General features: G+C 54.5%; 1 protein-coding gene across 6 annotated transcripts in view; it reads right to left on the reverse strand.

Annotated features, from left to right (window-relative positions):
- The window catches only part of Dpp6 (dipeptidyl peptidase like 6), an 847324-nt gene that overhangs the window by 85719 nt on the left and 735900 nt on the right, over nucleotides 1-25705 (reverse strand). For 5 of the 6 annotated variants that reach the window (XM_048786655.1, XM_048786657.1, XM_048786656.1 and 2 more), the window contains exons 9-10: nucleotides 13320-13474; nucleotides 11793-11890 (exon numbers count right to left, since the gene is read on the reverse strand). In XM_048786655.1, coding sequence (XP_048642612.1) covers nucleotides 11793-11890; nucleotides 13320-13474 — 253 coding nt within the window. Of the gene's footprint in view, nucleotides 1-11792; nucleotides 11891-13319; nucleotides 13475-19187; nucleotides 20086-25705 lie in introns of those variants that run through there. The other variant, XM_048786660.1, reaches the window with a different exon arrangement.

Consider the following 25705-nt stretch of genomic DNA (forward strand, 5'->3'; position numbering starts at 1 on the left):
CTTGGAAGGACACTAGGGACAGGTGTGGGACCAGCACCAGGCGCAGCAGCAGCACTGAACGCTGGGCCCGCGGAGCGCGACCCATGACTTGGAGGGATGATGACCCTTTGAAACCCTCATTTTAATACAGGTAAAGTTTTAAACAAATGTGAGAAAAAGGAGACACTTCTATATTTGAGAATCAGAGAGTTTGCTTCCAGCGGCCCTTCCCTGGACAGGCACCTGGAGGTGTGCTGCAGATGGGCAAGAAGGTGGTGCAGGCCCAAGGCCACGGCGCCAGCCTGGGGGGCGGGGCAGGACGGCCTCGGGCACAGCTGTGGAGAGCAGCCAGGCCACCCTGCAGCAGGCCGGGCGCACGGAGAGCTGGAGTTGGGGAAAGGAGCGAGAAAGAGAGCCTGATAGAACTTGGGGGAAGAGAGGATGTAATAAAATTAAATGTTCAAGAAACCCCAGAAACAACGTAAGATCCAGGAAAAATAAAGAGAACACGAGGAATGTGATCACGGGGCTCTACCACGAAAAGCAGTTACTTAACTACGATGATGGGAATGCTGCCCACGGATTTTAGTCTTCTAGAATCCACCTGCAGGAAAGCAAGGAAGCTGAGTTACGGCTACAGGGCAGAGGGTGAAGATGCCAGCCTCCATGCGGCCTGACTGGGGACAAGGAGGACACAGGAGGGGGGAGGGACAGGAGAGGCCTGCAGGGGCAGGGGGGCGGGAAGGGCAGGGCTGATATGCTCACTCTACGAACTCGGGAGTTAAGATGTGATATGCAAAAACTCGTGAGGATGTTATTTTGGTTATAAACGTAGCCAATAGAGAAAAAATGCACATATACACAGAGAAGGTGGAATAGGTACAGAAGTAAATGTGTGGAATTCTTTTTTATCATATGAGAAATACAATAAAATACATACATTAATAGAACCAGTGAACTGGGCACATTATCTGGTGACAGGCTGGTAACTAGCCCGGGAAGCCACAGGGAGCTGAAAGTCACCTCCCGGTGGTGGAGGGAGAAGAAAAGCTCAGGGAAGAGCCTTAGTTTCCATATTATTTTACCTTTAAGCATGATATGTGCTACTTTGATACAAATAAGAAATAAAATCAAAACTAAAGAAAAATCAACGATGACAAAATAAATGCATGGAGTCATGGAAGTCCTGCAGTGACCCTGACGGCCAGCCTTGCTGGCATCTGGCAGTGCTGTCTGCCCCCAGCTGCATCTGGACTGGGCAGAGGAAGAGCGAGGCTGGCACGCGGTGGCAGTGGGCGCCACATACACACAGGTGCTGAGCCCACCTCCCCGTCCTCCACCCCCCACCCCTGCTCAGGTCCACGTAAGGAGAAGCCACATGGTCCTGTAGCAACAGGACCCAGATTGTTCCCCTTGTGTGTCCTGCAAGGAGGCGAAGATGGGCGAGAGAAGGCCATCCCCCCGTCCTGTGTCGCCTGGCCCAGGTTGCAGCAATCAGAGGCAGTGACCCCTGTCGGGAGCCTCACTCCGGGAGCTTGGCCTGCCCAGAGAGGGCAGAACAGCAATGGGACCAAAGGCCTGGGGCAGAATCAGCTGAGGCTCGTCACCAGAGGAGAAAGAGGTAGCGGGGACAGTCCCCACGCCGTCTTACTGATCCAAGTCAGCAGTTCTCAAGCTGAGGCTGACCAGCGGCACCAGGAGGGCATTAAACCAAAGTCTCTGGTCTCCCCGCAGACTCCACCTGAAACTTGGGCAGGGTCAGCAGCGGCGGTGTAATAGGGCTCCCTCTGGATTCCGTTTGAGGACCAGTGGGTTGAGATGAGGGGCAATCTGCAAGCAGGGGGCAGAGGACAACTCCAAGCACATCCCGGGTCTCTACTCCCCTCTCTGCCCTGCCTGCGCTTGCTTTGAATGAATCGCTGTGACCAGGCAGGAGTGCTTTAGGACAAAGGGGGACTTGGCCACAATTAAAGGAGAGGAGAAAGCTGGACATGAGGCAGAAGAAAAGACGGGGCTGGTTACGGGAAGAATTGTGAGGATCAATGCAGCGTGGAGATGGACAGCGAGGGACTTCGTGAACACAGAAAACAGGTAATCACGTTTTGATGATCACTGAAATTGCATGTTAAAGAGAACAAAGTGGGGCTGGGGATGTGGCTCAAGCGGTAGCGCGCTCGCCTGGCATGCGTGCGGCCCAGGTTCGATCCTCAGGACCACATACAAACAAAGATGTTGTGTCCACCGAAAACTAAAAAATAAATATTAAAAAAATTCTCTCTCTCTCTCTCTCTCCCTCCCTCTCTCACTCTATCTTTAAAAAAAAAAAAAAAAAGAGAACAAAGTGCTGAGATGTTAACAGAAGGCCACGTGCCTGGGAGCGGTGCTGCCGACTGGATCTGCTCCTGAATGCACCGCCTCCCACAGAGAGCATTTAGTGGCTTAGTGCGCTGTCCACAGGCTCTGCCTGAGCCCTGGGAGATGGGCAGACGCGGTTGCAGGGGAGCTCCCGGTTTGGAAGGAGACAGGGGAGGAAGCCATTTATGTCAGCGCAGGGAGCTGCTCTAATAGAAGGGCGCGCCCAGGCACGGAGCACGTGGGAGGGAGGGGTGCTTGCAGGAGCACAGCTTGGCTGCGAAGGTGGCAGAGCTTCCTGAACCCCAGCCAGGCGCCTTCACACAGAGCGCACAGAGGCCATGAATTTTTTATTGGCCCATTTGTTTGTTGTAAAATATTAACAGAGCGCTGCTCTCACAGGGACTCATGTGCCATGTCACTTTTTGGCATTCCAAGTGCTGGCCAAGTTTCTGACAGTGGTGTGGCCAGAGAGGGCGAGGGAGGAAGCGCCCCATTACCTAGGGGCACCAAGAGCCTGCAGTTAACCTGGCATTTCCTTAAGCCACGTCTGTCCCTCGGATCAAGCTGGGATGGGAAACATTGCCACAGAAAGTTTTTTTTTAAAAGGATGAGCTTGAATAGAGGCAACTGAAAAGACACAGAGCACAGTGCCCTGGATGCCAAAGCCCACAGCCCCTGCCCAGGCCTGCCCTCCAGTCGAGGAACATTGGTGCGAAATGTCTGCAGGCGGAGCGCACCCCACGAAGCCGAGGCAGGAGGACTTCAGGACGGAGTGTGGCTGCTGCACGTGCTGTGACCTCACTTTCAACTCAGGAACAGGCCAGGAACAGACCAGGCTACTTTCCTTCCACCTTGGGGGCTGGCCAGAACACAGGGTAGGCTGCCAGGGGAGGGAGGGGAGGAGTGTCGCGAGAACACATCTTAGGGACCCTGGGTCCTCATTCAGCAGTTCTAGGGCCTTACAAGAAAGGATCCATTGGTGGGAGCGAGTCTCCTCATGTCCCTTCTCCAGGTCTCCGTTTTCATGCCCATCAGTCTGCCACCCATCCACCCATCCATCCATGCCCCCTCTACCTGTCACCTATAACCACTCACAGGCATCCTCATCCACCACCCTCCACTCACCTTTCCATCCATCATCCACCCACATAGCCATCTTCTACCCGCCCACCCACCCCCCACCCATCCATCATCCACCCACCCCTCCAGCCAGCCACCACCCACCCCTCATCTACCCTCCAGGCACCCACACACGTGACCTGCTCACGGTCCTGCAATATGGATGAGGCATTTCCTGGTTAAACCTGGTGTCATATGAGGATAGGTCGGGCATTTTCCACGTGTCCCTGAAGGTCCCCATCCTGCTGTGTGACAGGGGCCAGGCTTGCCTGTGCCAATGCCATCAAGAGGCTCTGGCTGCCCTGGGAGCACTGGCAGGAGAGTGAAGCAAGGGGAGACGATGGTGGGCACTCACTTCCTCCTCACAGTCCTTCCACCGACCAGCCCCAGGCCACTGTGGTTTGCTGCGCTTGGCTCTGCCCCTGCCCCCCAGAGCTGAGGTGGTGTTAGACCCAGCTGCCGCAGGCCCTGCGCACGGCCCTCCCCTCCCCACTTATTGGTAAGGGTGCCTTTGTTAAATGCTGTGGTGTGGGGAAGGAATGGAGTGTGCCCTCTGTCCTGCTGAGCATCAGCGGACACAGAGAAGGCCCCGAGCTCCTGGGCACAGCTGTCCCTTTCAGAGTGTCTCTGTCACGGAGATGGCGGCCTGTGAAGTAGGGGGAATTGGGCCCTTAAAACACCAGAGAAAAGTGCTGAGCCCTGAGGGACTCGACTAGAAAGGCAGGAGGCAGCAAAGGACCTGGGGCCTCCTTTTACAGGGGGTCCCTGAAGAGTGACTCCTGGGCTCGGGCGGATGAAAGACAGCGAGCACCTTGTGGATGCGCCTGGTGCCATCTCCAGGAAGCCGCTCTCTGTCCCTCGCCACCCAGGGCCAGGCCTCACACTGAAAAGGAAATGTCCTGATTGCTTTGGCCACTCTGGGCTCCGACAGGCCTGCAGCCTCTGGCTCAGCGTCAAGACCACTCGGGGGTCTCTCTGCAGCTGAGGGCCAGGGTGACACGAGGCTTCTTCCTCCCTCCCTTCTCAGCCATCTCCCTCGGGGCTTTGGTTCTAGTTTCTGCCTCATCTTCCAGCATTCCCATCCTGCCCTGTCCACCTGTCTACCGGCCACTGAGACAGTCCTTGTTCCTACTTCGAAACACGTCTTTGATGGTGGATCTCGAGTGGAACTGTATTCTGTGGTTGCCACGTGCTCCCGGGTGCTGCCAGCTACCCTCTACCAGGTCTGCTTCAAACAAGGCAAGCTGCTCCCCTGGCCATCCCCTGCTTGTCCAGCCCCCCTTGAGGGCTCCTCTGCCCTCGGCTTGCCCCGGGTTCCCTCTAGAAGTTCGATGTTGAGCTGTTGCAGTTTTCTGCGGTTGGAGTGCTCTCCTTTTGCAAGGGTCTTTCTTTTCAATTAAAGTCTCTCCCTGTCTAAATCCAGATTTGCTGAGTTGCTGTGTCCACCCAGCAGGGCGCTGGACTGGGGCTGGCTCGGTCCGTAAGCCATTCTAGCAGCTGATACGTTAAACAGCACGAGAGGCCCTTGCCCTTGAGCACCACCAGGGACGGCACCTGCTTCTTCCAGGTTTAGGGACTCCTGTGAGCATGGCCCACAGGCAGCGAGTCCAGTGAGGGGCAAGAGGGTGTTGGTGGCTCTCTGGCAGGAGGTGCTGTGGGGAGGGAAGGGTCGGTGGGGATTGACTGTCCTCAAGCTCAAGACACTGTGCTGCAGCCCTTCTCTGACTTGGGAATCAGGTCCTGGGGAGACGGAAGAGATCATTCCCATGGCCAGAAGTAGGGATGGGGGTAATCAGCCCAATGTGGCATCCAGACTGTCTGGAGGGCAGGGACCTGTCCTAAACCCTTATTGGCAGCACTGAGCAGGTTCTGGAAAGTCTCTCTCACCACGAAAATACCAGGGGCAGCTGGGAGCTGGGAGAGTGCTTCCAGAGGCTTCTGAGAGCCACACAGGAGTTTGAGTGGGCAGAGGAGACGTGAACGACATCGCGGGGTCACTGGGTTTGGAAACCTGGATGGCAGGCCTGGCCCCGAGATGACCTCAGGGCGACCCTGCACCGTCGGCCGCCCTCCGTGGGCCTCCCTCTCCTCCTCAGTTCATTGTGGAGGAAGTGGAAGGAATGGACCCTCGTGAGCCTCAGGAAGAGAAGCCATCGGGAGAGGGTTGCAGGGCCCCTCACTGACCCGTGGGTGGCAGAGGTGTGGCCGCATCGCCCCCGCCTCCTGCGTTTCTGAAACTCTACAGGCACGGGAATTTTGCCAGGTCCCAGGTGCCACCAGATCCATGCACTGAACTTCCTGATGTGGCTGTGGGAGGAAGCTGAGCTGTCCTCACCCTCCGTGCTCACCGCCATCAACTCATGGCCCTGTGGCTGGGGCTTGGGAAACCTAGTTGGTGTGTCACCGACACCTCCATAGGCCAAGGCTGTCCTGTGCTGAAAGAGTTTGCGGGCCACCAGAGGTGCCTTATCTACGAGGGTGGGGCAGCAGAATGCTGTGCTATTTTCTGATGTCTCCTCCATCCATAGGCCTGTGGATGGCTCCAGCCCCTTCACAACCATCGATCGGCTGCCCTTTCACACACTGGCTAGGACAGTCACCTGCCTCCATTTCTTCACCAGAACCCTCTTATGCAGATGCTGTGGTTTGGATATGAAGCATCTCCTTCCACACTCAAGTGTCGAAGGCTGGTCCCCAATGCAGCGATGTCCAGAGCTGGGAAAGTAGCTGATCATGAGAGCTCTGACCTCAGCAGTGGATTAATCCATTGATGGGTTCATGATTGGTGGGTTATTGGGAGGTGGTAGAAACTATAGGAGGTAGGACCTCATTGAAGGGAGTGGATCCTTGGGGATGTGCCCAGCCCTCCCTGCCCAGCTGCCAAACAGCTTTCCTCTGCTGTGCCCTTCTCTGAGATGGTGAGCCACCATAAAACTTCCCTCCTCTAAGATGTTTTTCTCAGGTATTTTGTCACAGTGAAGAAAAGCTGACTAATACACCAGACATCTGAGATTGATTCCCAGATTCTATAAAGTGCTGGGAAATCTTATTAATGAGAGCATAGAATCCCACGATCAGCAGCAACTCTATGAATTTTCTTTTCAGTGCATCAACAGAATAAAGTAGTGGTGATTATGATGATAGTGGAGGTGGCGGTGATGGTGGAGGTGGTGGCGATGGTGGAGCTGGTGGTGCTGGTGGAGATAGTGGTGGTGCTGATGGAGGTGGTGGTGGAGTCTCTTATTCCAAAGCCTGGAACTTCTGCATTACTCAAGTCTCTCCCTATCGCTTCCCCCCAGTGAATAACGAAGACCTGCTCAGATCTGAACTATGAACACAGGGCTGTCTGGCTGAGCTGATGTCCCTGAATTGATGTTGCTAAGATGAGCTCATTTGATCTCTAGGAACCCAGAAGATTATTCTAATGTATGAGGCAGAAATGGAATGAAGTCCCTGTGAGGGCAGCAGAGTATTCTGCAATTGTAGTTCATATCTAGATGACTTTCAAAGAAACCTGGAAGTCCAATTCAGAAGAAAGAAATCTGGAAGTCCATATACCCAGAACTGCTGAGATAACACAAAAGAGAGACCAGGACGATGCTAAGGTAGGTGGCAGATTCGGGGATGGAAGCAGGGGGCTCATCTTCCGTCGCAGGTGAAAACCACCGTGCTGAGGAGGGCTCAGACGTCCAGGGAGTCCCCATGCTGATGGAGGAAAGCAGGAAGGAGAGAGGTATTGCCAGTGACACCCCCCCATCTAGCTTCACGCCAGCTGGAGCTTGGTACAGAGGGACATGAGGTAAATGTGACAGCTCTGAACAGGGATGAGCAGCAGCTTTAGTGTCAGGGGTCTGTGTTCAGGTCCTGGTTCTATCAATAACCAAATATGCAACTAGAGGACGCCAGGCCAATCCCTGAAGCCCAGCTGCGTGGGCAAAACAGGATTTTACATTTCAGGCAGTAGGCCCTGCTCATGTCAGGGAAAGAGGCAGAGTGTTCCTCAGGATGGAGAGTAGCAGAGACCAGGAAAGGGGGTTTGGTGATGTGGTGGAGGTGGTGGTGATGGTGGAGGTGATGGTGATGGTGGGGACGGGAGTGATGATGTGAAGCTGGTGCTGATAGAGGTGATGGTGGAAGTGGTTCAGGTAGCAGAGATGGTAGTGATGGTGGAGGTGATAATAATGGTAGTAATGACAGTGGTGATGGTAGAAGTGATGATGTGGTGGAGGTGGTAGTGATGGTGGAGGTGATAATGGTGGAGGTGGCAGTGATCACGGTGATGGTCGAGATATTGATGTGCTGGAGGTGGTGTGGTGGAGATGGTGGAGGTGGTGCTGATAGAGGTGATGATGGGGGTGATGGAGGTGGCAGAGGTGGGGATGTAGATGGTGGAGGTAGGGTTGATGCAGGTGTGGGTGGTAATGGTGGAGGTGATATGATGGAGGTGGTAGTGGTGGTGGAGGTGGTGTTAAGGTGGAGATAGTGGTGGAAATGGTGGAGTGGGGGTGGTAATGGTGGAGGTGATATGGTGGTAATGGTGATGATGATGATGGTGGAGGTGGTGATGATGATGATGGTGGAGGTGATGTGGTGGAGACCGTGGAGGTGGTGGTGGTGAAGATAGTGGTAAAGATGGTAGAGATGGTAGAGGTGGAGGTGATGAGGTATGGGTGGTAATGGTGGAGATAATGATAGAGACGGTTGAGGTGGGGCGATGCAGGTGGGGTGGTAACGGTAGAGGTGGTGGTGATGGTGGAGGTGGTGATGATAGTGATGGTGGAGGTGGTGATGATAGTGATGGTGGAGGTGGGTGATGGTGGGGATGGGTGGTTGTGGTAGACGTGGTACTGGTAGAGCTGATGCTGTAAGTGATAGAGGTGGTGAAGACAGTGATAATGATGGTACAGACAGTGGTGATGGAAGTGGAGGTGAGGGTTGTGGTGATGGTGGAGGTGATGCTAGTGGAGGTGGCTCAGGCCCTGAAGAATGTGGACTCTGTCATCCTGTGGTATTTCTGTTGCTCCAGTGATCTTTGACTTCCTTCCCGAATTCTTAGTAAAAAGTAGTCAACATATCGTGATTTACATAAATTGTAAAGAAAAAAGGTTGTTTTATATCTAAGTCGGTGTGGGCTGTGTCATGGGCATTGCATGTGAAGGAAGAGCCTAGGGTCAGAGAAGACCACAGGAATAGCAGCTCCCTTAAGAATGCCAGCAATCAAGCATCACTGCATAATTAGAAGCTCAGCACTGGACATTCATACAATGATGTTTAAGGTCACTACATAGCTGGGGCAGGGGACAGGGTGAGAGCAGAGGTCTACACCTCTAGCTGCTCTCTGGGTCAGTGTCTGTCATCGCCTGTTGCCACAGCACAGTTCAACTCGTCTTTGGCACCATACTGCCAGTATCTGCCACATCTTAATTCAACACCCCGCTCAATGGCTGCAGAAGAGCCCGAGGAAACCAGCAAAAATGACCATGTGTTTTATCAGCGCAGCTGCCGTGTGGGCCCGCAGAAGCCTGCCGGTGCGTGCGTGATGACCTGCCTCTGCTCCTCTCTGCCCCCAGGAGAGATGCCTTATGCTTCCTGGACAGGTTGGGTGGCTCCTCCCAGGGCAACCAGGCGTTCTGGGCGGCGGTCGCCTGCCCATGCTGTGCCCGGCGGCTCTGGGGGTGCCCGGAGGCTCTGGGGTTGCTGCGCTTAGTTGTCTTTAAACAGACTTCCCTGGCGGGCTTCCTCGGTGCCTGGACCCTGTGCACCGTGGGGCCACCCAGCACTTCCACGGCCCGCCGTGGGGGGTGGTCTGCTCCCACGGGTGGCTTCTGCCATGATTCTTCATGGCCAGTGGCTGAGAGCCGTCGCAGTTCTCTGCACTATAAGCTCCCCGTGGGGAGGCCACCAAATCTTTGTCCCAAGTCCTAATACAGCGTGTGGCACAGAGAGACACAGTGCGTGACAGCAGAGGGCTTCCAGAACACTGGCCCGACTTCCGCGGTGTCCGAGGGAGCCAGGTGCGAGCAGGCCCCCGGGGAAGCTGGAGTGCGGAAGGGCGGATGGCCGCACAGCCCTGTCCCTGCCTCCAATGAAACTGGAGCTTGCAGGGGAGAAGGGGTGCAGACTTGAAGAACTGTCACCAGTAAGTAAATGATCGCAGGTGTGAGAAGAGCCAGGATGCAGGGCATGTCTGAAGAGGAGGCCACCCCCCTAGAGATGACAGTGTCACAGTTAAGCCAGATGTCCCAGCCTCAGCACTGCTGCGTTTGGGCCCTGAGGAGTCCTTGCTGGGGGCCTGCCCTACGCACTATAGAGTCTCCACTCATCGCTAAAGCTTCCAGATGATGACCCCTGGCTTAGGGGGATGATCTCCAGCCGACCACCAGGGTTCAAGCTGTAGTTCTGTGGTCTCGGGCAAGTTGCCCAGGCCTGGGGATAGCTCAGTGGCAGAACCCTTGCCTACCAGTAGCCCACGCAAGGCCCTGGATTTATCCTCAGCCTCACTAAAAAGCAAAACAGAAAAGCGTTTCCCGTCATCGTGGTTGTGGGGACTGGGGGGATGGCACAGAGCACAGGGGAGGCTTGGGGGCTCATCCAAGCTCTTGGGCACCGTGTTCTTCAGGGGCGATAGCTGCTTGCCTTTGGTCTCTGCTTTCTGACCTACCCCTGCTCGCCTTTAAGGTCTCAGGATGTGTGACAGAGGAGCAGTAAGAGAAGTCGCATCTGCTCATTACACATTCATAATGCTCGTGGGACACGTCATCTCATTTAGCTGAGGAAACCAGAGCGAGCAGAAAGCCCAATAGCCAGCATCCAAACTTCGAGTTCTGACTGAGGCTAATTTTTCATTGTCCTTGAAGCTAATCATGCCTGCGGAAACAGCATCACCAAATTGACTAAATGAGACTTTCAATTAACTCCAACAGATGGCTGAGATTTTCCAGGTGACTTTCCCTATTAATTCAGCGAGTTGGCTGGACCAGGCCCCAGGAGGCTGGTGGGGATGGGAACAGTGAGATCTGTGGGTCTTCAGGAGAGGAGCCAAAGTAATAATCTGAACTTTGTCTTATCCCAGAAAAACATCATCAGCCAAGCTGATTTGATTCCTCTGAGCAGCGCACACTGAGGGCAGCCTGCCAAAGACAGATCGGCAGAGCCAGGCCCTGGGGCAGCTGCCGGGGGCCAGGTCCACCTCCTCCCTGGGGAGACTTTGGTCCTCCTGTGGGAGGGGGAGGAACAATCCAGGGCAGGGAGAGGGCAGCGACAGCCCTGATGGACAGCAGCCCCGTGTCCGCTCTGCCCTCCCGAGGACCACGGCATCAGGTCCCATCAAGGGCGAAGAGCGGGGAGCTCCGGCTCTGTGCGGGTTCCTGGTTGGATGAGGACAGCGTGAAGGCCATTCAGAGGGTGCTGGGCATCCACCACTGAGCTAGACCTGTCGGGAGCCAGAGTAGAGGGCCCGGCCTCTTGTTTTAGAAGTTGCCAGAAGGTTCTGACAATGACGAAGAGCCAGGCTAGAGGCACACAGAGTTGGCGCTGGATATTTGCCGAGCCGCGAATGAATGATTTGGGGCATAAACAGGCCCCTCTGCAGTGCCGTGGGGACCTGTGGACGTGCGGACCCCCAGCACCCCGCGCTGCTCCCTGCTCGAGTCTCCACCCATAGTCTCAACAGAGGAAGGTCCACCTGGGACGTAACTGGACACTGGTGGTGTCCTCAGCCCCCGGCTGCTTGAACTTGGGGGCAAAGCTGAACTGATACTGAGGAGGCTCCTCTTTGGCAGATCCTACTCAGTTGTTTTGACTTAACAAAAAAAACCTACTAAACCAGATACTGATAATAACACGTCAGTGACATTGCTGATGTGCCCCGAGGTTGTTCCCAGTGGGAGATCTGGCCTGAGAAGAGTGGGAATCACCAGCCCCCAGCAGGAGCTGGTCAGGTACAGATGCCCTCTAGGGCTGCTCCAGACATGGGGACCCTTTGAAAACATTCTGCCTCCAAGGACTTTCTGGGGAGGTTGCACCAGGTCTCCCAGTGAATGCCATCTAGTGTGCCACGTGCAATCAGTGCCACCCACCCGAGACATGGCCCTCTGGGAAAAGCCCAGCCTCCCGGGGGTCAGCACTCCTGATGTCGGCTGAACTGCAGCACCTGCTGACTGGGATTCATTGTTTTTTCCCCCTCAGGAAACCCAATCATAAAGCAGTAAGGAACACTAGAAAATGCACCTCGTTCTTGGATATTTATCTTACTAGTGAGACAAGTCTGGTCCCGAGGAGACCACACAATACCTTTCATCTCAATTCTCCTCTAACCTACGAGAGGGAGGAAAACAGACCTCATCCGTGGGTCGTCAGGGGGCATCATCTCCAGGTCGTGGGTGGGTCCATTCAAGCCGATGACGTGCAGGGAAATGCTGGGGTTCTCACTGCCAGCCTGTGAAGCCAAGGGGCGGAGACGTGAGTGAGTGACCTCTGGCCTGCAGAGCGCCCCAGCCTCGCAGAGCCTTCCCAGAAGAGGCACATGTGGGACTGCAGGAGGGCGGAACTCAGCACGAGGCATGGCGTTCACCGTGTGGAGGACAGGCCAGCCACCTGTAGAACTTTAAAGTGAGAAAGGAGAAAACCAGGACAGTTCTTTCCCTTCCCAGAACACCTGCCCCTTCCCATTCCGTCCAACAGGCTCATTCTGCTGAGGTCAAGCGAGTTCTGCTGGCCTTGGCAAACCGTCACGGGAAGGGAAAGACTAGAGGGGGAAGGTGCACGCAGCCCAGCCACGGGGTGAGCGAGCGGTGGAGAACGTCCACCGACAGTATGGCTCCTCTGGCAGCGAACCACAGGCTGGTAGGTCCAGGGAGTTCTCAGGGGAGGGGCAGGCACTGCTGGCTCTCAGAGGTGGAGTGAGGCCCAGCAGGGAGGGGCTCCCTTCAGTGTGGCCAGTGGCTGCTGAAGCCAGTGGACAGGAGCTGCATCCCACTCCTGGCCTCAGCCTCCCACAGGTGAGTGGGCTGACTTTTTAGCACCAGACCCTCCCCTTGAGTGTTACGGCTGTGTTCGGTAATGAAGTGAGTTTGGATGCCCGTGCCCTGCAGACAACCCTGGATGTTCTGCTGCTCTTTGGGTCAGAAATTGACGGTCTTCATCCATTCAGGCTGCTATAACAAAACACCCCAAACTGGGAAGCCCTTAGACAGCCGCGATGTGTCTCTCACAGTTCTGGAGGTTGCAGGTGCAGGGTCAAGGTGCTGGCAGACTGGGGGTCGGTGAGGTCCCCGTCCACACCGATGAGCCTTGTCACTGGGTCCTCTCCTGGTCACCTCTCCAGAGCCTCCTTTATGAGGCACTATTCCCAGTTGTGAAGGCCCCTCATGGCCTGGTCACCTCCTAGGTGGTCACCTGGAGGTGACCTCACCCAGGAGGTCTACCTCCTAATGTCTTCACCCTGGGGCAAGGATCTCACTCTGTACCTTGTGTACCAAGCACAAGGTACACTGGCCAGCCCCTCCCAGGGACAGCCAGAAGTTGTTCGGACTTCTCAGAAGTCATGTCCTCGAAGGCTCGTGAAGAGGAAGTGTGGTACCACGATTTTTGTCACCCAGTGTCACGGTGAGGGCAATGTATTTATTTTGGTTCCAGGGAAGCTCGGGCGAATGATGAACAGTCACTCAATTATTTAAAATAAAGTAAACCTGCCAACGAATTCCACTCAACAAAGATGGGAACTTAATGCAACGTAATGAGAAGTAATTGATCTTGCCTGTGTCTACGGCACTGCTCACCCACACGCCTGATTACCCACCGCCTCGCTCCTGGGCGCCCGGGGGCTCATGAACGATTCAGGGCCCGGCTCCTGGCGCTCGGCTCACCTTGGGATAGTGGTAGGGCTTCACGGTGGGGTAGGCGGAGCCCGTGTAGGTGGGCAGCTCCATGAGGGGGACACGGGAGTCGTTGATGGTGGCATAGGCCAGCCTCGTGCCATCGGGAGACCACCAGTGCGCGATGTGGGTCTTCAGAATCTCCTCTGAGGGAAACAAAGGAGAGCGCGGTGAGCAGGCAGCCAGGGGGCGGAGCCAGGGTCAGCTCGGGTGGCTGGACCCGCGGGGCTGCACATCTGTGCAGGGACCCTGCAGTGTCCCCACGCCGGCGTTCCATGGCGGCCCAGGAAGTGTCTGCATTTGAGAACTATGAGCCTAAAGAATGCTTTTTAGAAAAAGCTGGTCATCATTATATTTTAATTATCTCCTTCAATGTCATATTCCCATTATTATAACTGTTACACTTTTATAAACCCTTTCTCTGCTAATGAGTGCCTTTGAGTGGAACTACTATTCTATGTTGGAGATCGTTATTTTAATAACAGAACTAGAGGAAGTCAGCTCACACCGTGGCGTGGCACGTCTGGACAGAACCCAGTGAGGAAGGACGGCCCTCCAAAGGTCCCATCACAGAAAGACAGGCCCACCTGGGGGGACCCGGGGACCCGCACAGACACACAGCCCCCTAAGACTCGGCCCTGAGGAGACGGAATGTGTTAAGCCAGGTGTGCCTCACCTTAACAGAGGGCGTGGCTTCACTGTTTGGCAGAAAAATGCCACAGGGGCATCTCAGAAAGGACTCAGGGGGGAAAGTGACCCGAGGCTCAGCGGGAAGCACCCGTCATTCAGCCCCATCCCACAGGGATGTGACTGATCAGTGTCACCTATAGACGGGCCTCCTAGTGTCTGAAATCCAATCCAGAAAGAGAATTCTACTGCAGTGTTTTTAACATGCGAAGGGCAGACACCTCCAATGCTCCAAGTCAGAACTGCCTGGAGTCAGAGCGGCCATCACGGTGCTGACCGCCTGCAGGTCAGGGGGCTCTCCTGTGAGAAAGGGAACCTTGTCGTGTGAGCCAGCTCTTTCTAGGTTTTCTTCTAGAATGATTATCCACATCATAGCACACAGGAGTCTGGCTGCACTGGGCAGGGGTATCACGAGCCTGCTGGACCCAAGGACACATGAGAAAGAACGTGCGCATGTCCTCACCGGGGACAGGCTGGAGGGAAGCTGGGGTGGCCGCCACGGGAGGACATGGTTGTTGGTGGGGACACAGCAGGGAGACTGGGAGCTGGAGCCAGCCTCAGGGTCTGGGGGACTGAGAGCAGATGGGGGTGAAGACGCTCCAGGAGGACGCAAGCCCTCCCAGTCGCCCACCCCCATCAGGCACGCAGTGGGTCTCACTGCTGGGTGTCGGAGCCCGGAGGCCGCGCGGTGGGGGGTTTGTTCTTCCCACCTCCTACCCTCCCGATATTCCTGGCACCTTCGGGTGGAGGAATTATGAGCTTCATTTTGTGCTGTTCTCCTTTCAGACAGCTCCTCCCTGTCTTCTAGAGCACCCTCCTGCAGGCAGCCCAGGGGGACTCCCTGCAGAATGTGACTTGGGCATGGGACAACCCCAGCACCAGACAGCAGAGCCTCAGGGTGCACGGAGCCCGTGGAGAGGACACTGCCCCCCACTGCCACCAGAGGTGCCCCAGGCTGCAGCACAGAGCTAAGGGAGAGTGGACACAGGGCCCTGAGTCCTGTGCTTGAACCCCTTCAGCTGTCTCTTCACAAGGCCCCATCTGTGACACTAAGGTCCCTTCCACCTGCAGTGCTGCGACCTTGGGCATCTTCCCAGCTCCTCAGAAGTGTTGCCACTGCCTGTGGGGACAGGGCTGGGAAGGAGCAGCAAGGAGCAGGGTGGCTGAGTCTCAGGTCTGTAGGAGTCTCAGGCCTCTTACAGGATATGCCAGAGCCTTTGGCAGCTGGAGGAGAGGGTCAGAAGTGACTGTGCGTGGAGTTACCTGGCACCGTAAGTAATAGACTCCAGCACTTGGTCTGCTGGAAAAATCGGCACCTTTGAATGCAATTTGTGGTGATTCTGCTCAGTCACTCCTGCCCTGCAGGCTGGGAGGAAGGGGTGATCAGCAATCACGGTGAGTGAGCAGAGTCGGAGGGACAGGGCAGAAGGGAGCCCAGCTTTCTGCGGTCAGCGGTGGAGCAAATCCAGCTCAGGGAAGGCTGAGCGGAGAAGCAGGGCTGGTGGCAACCCAGGCTTCATGAAGGAGGAAAGGCCGGCCAGACACAGCCCTGACGGCCAGGCACCCCAGGACGCTGCCCGTCCATTCCTTCTCCTTGAACCCGAGCAGCCCTGGGCATGACTAGGCCACTCTTGTCCCATCTAACATGCCCGCTCACAGGGGGCCAGGCAAGGGAGGCCCCGCCTCCTCTCCACCACCTTTGTGAACACCTCGCTTCTAGACCTGCCCTTGGACCAGAGGGAGGTTCATCTGCTCGAGCCTGACCAGCAATAGACAGGGAGGGCCACACATGGACCCAGGAGGCTGAGAAGAGAGGTGGGGAGGCCTGAGCTGGGTGCAGAATGATTTCTGTCAATTCCACCGACACACGCAGGGTATTTCCTCTGAGCTCAATTCACTGTTCAGAGCATCTGGGTGCAGATTACACAAGGTAGGTGTGGGGCAGACCTTGAGCCCACCTCCCTGGGGAACGACACATGTCTGCTGCCCACCCGGGGAAGAGTGCCTGTTCCTTTAATCCAGCCACAATGCGACAGTGGCATATGGACAGGTGTTCTGACGCCAAAGGTGGCCCCCAAAGCTTATAACTGTATTTCCCTACATATGCTTTACCACATCACTCCTTGGTGTGTTCATTTTTCAGTGTGGTGGTCGCTCATTACAGAGATAATTAAGTATAAGAAACTAGTGGGGAAGGCCTGGGCGGATGAAATCCTGACATCACAGCATTAATTATGAATGTCCCTATTCTGCAACATTTTCCTCAGGAACACTAGCTTAATGAGGCAGTTGCTTAAATGCCGCACACCAAATAATGTAGTTTAGGAACAGAGATTTGAAGACAGAGGGGAAAATTCCCTATTTCATCAACTAAATTAATTGCTTGAAACTTGCCTGGGAACAGAATCAATAGCTTGCCTTTCTGAGCAAGTACAATTAACTCAGGCCAATGAGAGGATGTGTCTTTCCCTCACCTTCCCTGATCTGCTGGGGGACTATTTAAGTATCAAAAAGGAAGACACACTTGGGGACATTTGCTAGTCAATGACCACCTTTCTCTCTTGAAGATGCCCCTGTGTCCAGGCGGCTTGGCTCACAGCAGAAGGGGGCTGTTGCCTTCCTTTCCTATCAAAACAATTATTTAAAGTGATTTTCATTCACTCCAAACCGTGCTAAGGGTCAGACCAGAGGACAAACCCCCTGGGCTCAAGGGGATCAAGAACAGTCCAATACAGGGGAGTCTTCACACCTGGAGGTCATTTGGCCAATGCAGATTGAGAGACAGCCATCAGTATCCACCAGTATGGCTCCTTCACATTCGTCAGGCAGTCTTTGGTGATATGCAGGGCAGCACCCAGGACATGGTGGACAGTGCTGTTGACACAGGGCTGGTGGGTTGGGCAGAGTCGGTGCGTGCTGGGGTGGGAAGCTCGGCAGGGCTGGGGTGCAGCCTGTTAAGAACAGCCCACCTGAGGGCAAGGAAACCCTGCCCTGGTGGCAACCGGATGGAGCCGGGGACCTCAGGCCAGTGGATGAGCAGACAGAGAGCCAGCACCGCTCGGCTTCCCCGGGAGGTGCAGCCTGAGAAAGGGGAAGTCGCAGCAGCCGATGGGGCACCAGCCAGGGGCTGGAGACGGAGTGGGGCCTGCAGGGACAAGCAAGGCCCACCTAACTACCTACTCTCTGTGCACTTGAGAACCGCGGCAGGTAGAGTCAAAGTGTTCTTTCCCCGGAAGACACGGCAGAGAGGCATATGTCCACGAGCTTGGTGCAGCCATCCTGTAGTGCATGGGGATCTCAAACCACGCGTCAGGCACTCCAAATGTGCACAATCTTACTAACACATGAACAAACCCCAACGACTGGAGGCACATGCGATCTGATGGAGTAGATGCTGCCCCCCGGGGACGGAACGCCTGTGGCCACATGGGCATCTATGAGATATGCTTCTGGATTATTTGGGGGGGCTGTGCCTTCCTAAAGAGAGAAGGGACAGGTCCTTTGGAGGTCTGTTGAGGGTTGGATTGTGAATGGCAGGTCCTCTCTGAGGTTTGTTGTGTCTCCAAGAGAGACATTGATGTTCTAAGCCCTTGTGCCTGTGAACGTGACCTTGTTTGGAATTAGGGTATTTGCAGATGCCATAGTGGCATAAATCAGGATGGACAGGTCACACTGGAGTGTGTGGGTCCTTGATGTCCTTAAGGAGAAAAGCGACAGGAGAGACACACAGGGGAGACTGTTAGGTGATGTTGGAGGTAGAGACCGGAGGCCCGCATCTGCAGCCAGGGTTAGGTCCTCTTCACAATGGCAGCATTGGAGGCTCAGGGAAATGGACTTTGGGAACAAATACTGAGCACTCAGCTCGTACTAGACCCTGGACCTTTGGTGGAGGCAAAGCTTAGAAGTTTATAAAAAGTGAAATATGAGCTGCCACTCACAACCCCCATATGCAAGAGATCAGCACAGAAACCTTAAGGACCACGGGGGCTGGACACACAGGAGTTAGAAGGAAGTCAAATAAAATTAGAGAAAGCTCTTATTGGGAGGTGCAACAGCAGAGTCTGGTCTTTGGCCCCAACATCCACACTCCTTCCTATTTTAGTACAAGAGCCAGTGAGTCCCTGCTGGGCACGTGGCCTTCCAGTGCCCACAGCACTACCCAGGCCCTGCAGGGCAGGAGTGGCATGTGACCAGGCCTAGGCCTGCCTTTAAGGGGACAGGGTGTGGCCACCACAGCTTCTCTTCCCCCTTGCTGCTGACTGGAGTGAAGACTTGGGGATGGGACCTTGTCATACAGGTGACGGTGACACTCTGGCAAGGATCTCAGAGGTCCATGGGATGGTAAAAGTTCTCCAGTCCTTCTTACCAGCAGGAGCTTCTGGCAGACACCTGGAGCCGGAGCTGGATGTTAACGTTCACACGTGGAAGACAGAGCTTCTGACAGGTCAGGGCTCTGCAAAGGGCTGAGCCCAGGAAAGACGTGCTTCTCCTGTCCATGTTCTAAGGCGCTGTGAGAGGGACACGCGCTCTGTGAGAGCCGAGGCCTCACGTGCAGACCAGGGAGGGGACAGCACTGCAGGGTTGTGAGTAAGGCCAGTGCTGTGACCTCCCTGGAGTCTCCTTGGGGGCTGGATGCATGGGGTTCACTGCCTGGCCCTGAAGTCAGCAAAGAGAACCCAGGGCAGCTCGAGGCCGCACAGGCAGGGAGAGAAAGTGATGCGGTGGCTTGGGGACTTGTGGAAACAGACCTGCGGCATGTCCTCTAGGGTTCTGATGTCTGCCCTGGAGAGGGGGAGCCACAACACATTGCTGGCCTCATTTTCTGGGTGAGGCAAGGCGAGGTGGGAGGCCAAGGCTCATTTTTGCCAGAGGCATGGTCCTGACAGGGGCCCTGAAATCCATGGCTAAGCCTCATGCTTGCGTCCCCTCACTGCCAGCTTCCAGACCCCCTGAGCTTGGTTGGTGACCATTCTGTTGTCTTTCCAAGGTCATTTCTGTGCAGAGGCCCAGGCACGTCAGGCTAGATGCCGCAATGCCATGCTGGCTCCATAGATTTAACAAGCGGGCAGGCTGGTCTGGGGAAGGTGTTGGGCGCACAGCTGTCCAGAGCAGCAAAGAGCCTCAGCAGCATCTTCCAAACACAGATCCATAACCATAGTCCCGTGCCGCAGAGCAACTGCTGTTTATACTGCAGAGCTGACAGTGGTCCTGTAAGGTCACAAAGGAGCTGAGAACCTCTATCCCCCAGTGACACTGTGACTGCCACAATATCCCAGTGTAACACCAGCCAGAGGTGGGGCTGGTGCTGGCGTAAACTAACCTGCTGCTCTGCCAGTTGTAGGAGTCCCACACAGTCACGCAGTGTGATGTGCTCGATAGTGACCAAAAGCTGCTTATGTGCTTACTGCACTGTATTAAAGTCACTATTTTAGAGTAGACCCTGGCAGGAATAAGAGTCTAAGGAAAGCACTGAATGCTGTGCTGTGCGGCAGCAGCCTCACACTCCTGTGCTTAGGCTTCTCTTGCTGGCATCAGGAGGCTGTCAGGTGACTGACCTGCACCTTCTGGGTTGTGGACATAGACTCTGTGGGGTTGGCACAGTGGAGAACTCACCTAATGATGCATTTATCAGAACTGACCCTGCTGTTAAGTGAAGCACAACAGTACTTCATGACCTGATCTGTGGTTGTTAGTGCCCATTTACACCTTACTATAAATTATTCTATTGAGATCAACAATGTGCTGGGTGTGGTAGACTCTATCTTTTGAAATTGGCCACAGTGGTAATTCCAGAACTTGAAACTTCTGCAAAGAGGTGATGTGCTTCCCCCTGAACCATGGCAGTCCTTCAAGAAGCTGGAACCAGTGGAATGTGGTATAAATTGGTGCTGCGTAACTTCTAGATCTGATGTAAAAGGAAGCTTGGCTTACACCCTTGACGCCATCCGCCATGTTGTAAGGAAGCCCTGGCCACATGAAGCAGGTACCTGGAGGTGATCCAGCCAGTGTCAGCCACAGGACACGTGTGTGTGGGAGCCCTGGGTCAGATCTAGCTCAGTCGTCCAGTAACCCTAGGGGTGCAGAGAGAGCCATGTTTGCCGAGTTCTTCCTAATTTATAGATGTCACTGCTTTTAAGTCCTTGAAGTTTATATCAATGAGGTCAGCTTCATAAAAGGTTTTGAATTAAAAAACATTAAAAGATTTTGAAAACAGCAAGGAAAGGAAGAAGCTGAGCCATTGGTTAGCATTCCATTCCTCTATTTTGCTCTTTGGGTGTTCCCTAGTCTTCCCTCTCCATTTCCACCACAGGCTCTTGAGAAACGCCCAGAACTTCTGTCCCTTTGCCTTCTATTCACAAGCCTCATGTCCAAATAGACAGCAGCCAGTCCGAGATGTTTTCTTGGTCCTGCCCACTGGCTAGCTCATTCCACTGCTCATGTGCTCACTCGGGCACTGTCCACCCATTTGTCCAGTCGGCAGACATGCTCACACAGCAGAGGACCCGAGCTCTGGCCAGACACACAGAGGCTGGCCAGGAGCCTTGCAGTCACCAGGGCAGGGGAACAACATCTGCTGACCGGGGATTCACTAACTGAGTTCTTGGAACAATGCTGGAGGTCTGAACTGGAGTTGGCTTTGAAACAGGGGGTCCAACCGGCTGCGGCTGGAATGAGGTGAGGCAGGACTGAAGGCCATGATCAGGGCTAGGTTTGCACAGGCTCAGGGCAGGGGGCGAGGAGGACAGGGAGGAGAGCTGGTGAGGTGGCTCTGGCCTCTGGGGTTGGTCTCTGGCCTGAGCCCTAAGAATCCACCCCATGGGTCACCCCCTTGCCTCCTGTGGCCACCCTGAGCTGGGCGAGAGGGACAGCTGTTCCTGCAGGGAAGGCCCTTGAGTTAAACATAGAAACAGCCTGGGGATTCACTCCCCTCCCTCCAGCACCCTCAATGGCTGTTGATGAAGGAGGCATTTAAAGTACAAGTGGGTCCTCAGCAGGGAAGATGATCAAGTGATAATCAAACATATGCAAAGATCAGCTGAGCAGCAAGGAGCTGGCTGGGGAAGGGGGAGCGGCAAGACAGGGGTGCCGGGGGTGAGAGGGAGGCTGAGGAAGCGGGGCTCGGGGCTCCTCCCCTCACAGGACTACTTACAGCCATCACTTTATGTTTTTTTTTTTTTTCCTAAAGAAGAGTCCCACAAGTTTTATAAGCTCTTGGCCTCACGAGTGGGGATCTGTTTCAATAAGGACAAAAATAACTTTTGGAGAAAAATTCATGGTAAAATTGCCTCAGTTAGGTGGTCCCCACCTGCTACGCACAGAGGACATGTGCTGTCACGGGAGGCTGGACAGGCTGCAGGATAGGGCGCCAGCTCAGTCCCCCTCTCTGGGTCAGCTCTTGGGCTGTGAATGAGGGGGTTGGCACTGGCCACGGTTTCTCAACCTTTGTGACTCGAGTACCTTCCTAGGGGAAGACGGCAGACGTGGCCCTTGAGTGCAGCTTGAAGCACTCAGTGTCTCCTTTAAGGTGATTCACCTTTCCCTCCACACAGCAGCACCTGGTGCCTTTGGGAGTCTCCAAATGGAATGTGACGGCCACTTATTTGTCTACATATCACTGAGGATGGTCATGCAGTTCCCTGGCCTCTCTCCCGACCCTGGCTTCTCAAGGTCCCTGACTTCAATGTGACTCAGCTTTCTTGTAGTAGTAGATTCTAGAACTCCTGCCACCAGATGGAACGTTACCCTCCTCACTGAACTTCTAAAGTAACCACCACCTGCAGGTCCTCCACAGAGCTCCAGCCACCCAGTCTGCGAGCGGCCGCACCTGCCTCCCAGAGGGTGGGGGGGGGCTGTGGAGTCTGAGGCGAGCCTGGGGAGGGCTCAGGCACGTGGGAGGCAGGGGGCGCAGAGGGCACTGGGTTCCGCGTGGTGATGGACACACTGTTCAGGTTCCGGCCCTGCCACCTGTCCCTTGAGCTGCCGTTTGCTGGTCTGTACACCTTCTTCCTCCATTTAGAGTTGAGGGGACCCTGGAGGACATGCAGGCCCCTGCAAAAGCCATCCTGGCATCAGTGAGGATTATCGGGGATGCTCCCTTTTTGGGCACCCTGGTCTTCCCATCCTGACAGCTGCCCACGGCACCCGCTGGTCAGGCACGGTGCTGCCTGTTGCGGAGGAGAGCAAGAGTGGGTAACCAGCCTAGGGCAAGAATCTTACTGTGGCCAAGATACAGGAGACCTGAATGCCGTCGGCCTCTCGATGCTCAGAGCAGGCAGCCACTTGAGGAGACCCTCTTGTTGCAGGATAATGCTAGAATCACTCGAGACCCCGAGGGACGAATGCCTCCTGGTCCAGCCTCAGTTCTGCATGGTCTCTGGACGGAGAGGGAGGAGCAGGGCTTTGTGTCCTGAGATAGGCAAAAGCTTACAAGGGACTCACCTCCACAGCAAAGGGAGGGTCTGCTTCTCAGGGAGATGAGCCAGAGGAGGGAGCACAGTTTTGACAGTGAAGGGACCATGCCCCTTCTGTGCTCCACTGCTTAAGGAGAACTGTGGAACTAGGTCAGGCATGGCTACAGGCTCCTAGTCAGAGGAGGTCAGGGGGAGGCAGGCCGGGCTGGTCCCAGGAGGCTCCTGGAGAGGGACTGGGGCCAGGACTGAGGGTTAGGAGAGTGCGGTCAGGCCATCCCATCCTGAAGTGGCCACTGGGCCCTGCTCAGGAGCACGCCTTTGGAGATTTGAATCTGGTTCTGCCACTTGCCGTCTGCGCCACCTTAGGCAGTGAGTCAGCCCCTGTGTCCTCTCTGTACAGCAGGATAATAACAGTGAGGGTTCCATTAGCCAAGGTGTGCAGGATGCTTCTGCTGCTGCCTGCCCTCTGCAAATGCTGGGGCAGGTCTTCTGACCCAGGGCTGCATGCTGGCCTGGGGTGTAGAGAGAGACGGGGCCCAGCTGAGGCAGCAAGCAGAATGTGCCCAAAAGATGGTGCCAGGGTCCCATCCATCTGACGGTCAGGTGAGCTGCTGGGAGCAGACGAAGCCCTCCACCACAGGAAGCCTCATTACCAACCGCCCCCTCTGCAGAAGTGAGTAAGAGCAGGTTGTTCACGCTGCCCCCCAGGGCCAGGGCAGGAGTGCTGGCCTGCCAGGGCCATGGGACACAGGCCTAAAGCACTGGCGGGTTTTCATGGTTCGTTTTTCAAATTGTCTGTGGAAATTCTGTTTCCTCTGCAACAGCACAGACCAACAAGCAACCCCCACGCCCGTCTACCACTTTTCCTTCTTATAATAATGAAGAAAGACCGCAGTGAGGGTGCTGACTCTGGCGAGGCGGGACTGACCCAGAGGGACCAAGAGAGCACATCCCAGTCCACAAAGCATGCCGCCCTGACCCTTCCTCCAGCCCCAGCAGAGCCCCGTCAGGGCAACACTGTTACTCTTCCTACCAAAGCTCACAAGTGCACACTTGTGTATGTGTGCATGTGTGGGAGTGTACTGTGCACATGTGTGCATGCATGTGTGCATGTGTATACGTGTGTACACACACACACACACACAGGGTTTTTCTTAGGGTTTCTTATTCTTTTCCAACAAGACCTAGCAGCTTCAGGGGGCGCTTGGCAGAAGACAAGCTGAGACGAGGAGGGCCCCCCGGCAGTGAGACCTGTGAGCAGCCTGGCTGCTCTTGTTGCTCAGGCAATTAACTCATTCTATCCCCAGAACAGCCCGCCCTCCAGCTTCTCATGGCAGGAAACTAAGAGGGAACGTTTAAATACTCCTACAACCAGAGGGAACCTGTGGGAGATGGGCTGCCTTTGTGCCTGGGACTGACCAGAACTCATCAATTCAGCTCCTGAAATACAGAAAAACAGAAAAGAACTTCCCACCACACTACTGTGATTTGATATTAATTTAATAATCTATGCAGAGATTGGTGGAGATTCTTAGGTAAAATGGATCATCACCCTGCAGTGATTTTTAATTTCCTCGAGCAGTTACAGTTTTCTTCTGGGTATTCTGCCAAAGCTGAACATTCTCTTAACGGCAGCAAGTTAAAAATACTAAGGTTCTGAAATCAGAATTTTGATTGGATAACAACTTAACTACCTGTTGGTCCTTATCACAATTTGTATTTATCAAGGATTTCTGAAAAAGTGCTGAATTTATTTTGTCCTTTTCTGAAAGTCTCTGTTTTTGCCACAAAGCAAATTTATAACCTTAAAGTTGTATGAAATATTTCTTTATAGTTTGGCTTTAGTTTTAAAATTATATGACAAGAATAATATTTCCTTTTATGATGCACTCTAGAAAAGCTCATTATAGCACATTTTCAAAGAAAATCCTAACTAAGCCATAGACACCTTAATCAGACTGAGAGATTCTGCGTAATTATTTCCTAATATCAGTGAAAACACCTTTAAAATATTATGGATATCAAAAACATGGTGTGTCAGACAGAAAATTGGGTCTCAAGATTTTTTAAGAGGAAGGTTAATTAGCTGTAAATTATGAATAGTGCTCAGAACAGTTTTGCACCCAACAGCATCAGATTATTAAATTTTCCTGGCTCTATTGTTCAAAGACCAAGCGACAGCCTTACCACTTGTGCAGACGTATCTAACTACAGGTGACAGCTGGAGGGTTCTGTGCCAGCAAAGAGGGCTCAGGCCTGTTCCCGTCACCACTGTAGCAGATACAGGGTCATTCGTAGTCACAGGATGTTCTCCTGCAGTTCCCAGGACACAGATGGAGAAGCAGACAGATGGAGACAGGCCAGGCCAGGCCAGCTGAACCCCTCCTGGGCCCTGTCTCCCTGCTGCCTCCTGGGATTCTTGGGGTTAATGGCACAGCCTCAGGCCGACACCTCTCTGCGGGCTGTGCATGGTGCTCAATGCCATTAAGGACAAGGTCACCTGTTCCAGGTAGGCACTTAGCCTTATTCTTCCCCAAGCCTGGACAGGGTCCCTAAGCTGGACAGCACCCTCCAAGTATAGGCTGAGATGGTGACAGGGAGAGAATGACCAAAGTGCAAAGTTGGAAGTCCACCCATCAATCCCTTTTGGCAATGACGATGGGGGTGTGTGAAAGATCCCAACACGGGGACGACACTGGCAAACCAACACACATCTATTGGTCCTGGCCTCACACCAGTGCCCAGGGGGCACCCCCATGTCCTGGGTCACCTTGGAGCCAAGCAGCACCCCTTGCAAGGTAGGGCTTCCAGAAGTGCTCTTTCGCTTAGCTCCTGGGCTAACTTTGCTCGCTGCATGTTCCGGAACCACTGCATGGCGGGATGTGGTGTCACAGACCAGCAGAGTGCTCAGGACAGGGACTGGTGGCTCTCATGGTGCCAGATCTGAGTGCCCTGCTCATGCAATGCACCCGGTGGGTCCAGAGGAAGACGTTCCATCCACATTTCAACGCCCCTGGAGGGCTCCCTCCTCTGCACTCACAAGGTTCTCCATTTTGCAGGTCCTCACAGTTGGGCAGAGACATGTCCTAATAACTGATTCAGCAGCGTCGGTGTTTTGGACCATGTCCCACTGTCTCACACATACAGACCTGGCCCTATCGCCTACGGAACACTCCCATCCTCACCAGTCCTCGACCCTCTCTCCCGTTATCCATTCCTGTTAAGGTTTCTGCCCCCCCCTCACCTATTCACTCGATTGACTCATGTCCGTGCTCTGCA

The sequence above is a fragment of the Marmota marmota genome, unplaced genomic scaffold, assembly GCF_001458135.2.
Source record: "Marmota marmota marmota unplaced genomic scaffold, marMar, whole genome shotgun sequence".
Classification (NCBI taxonomy): Eukaryota; Metazoa; Chordata; class Mammalia; order Rodentia; family Sciuridae; genus Marmota; species Marmota marmota.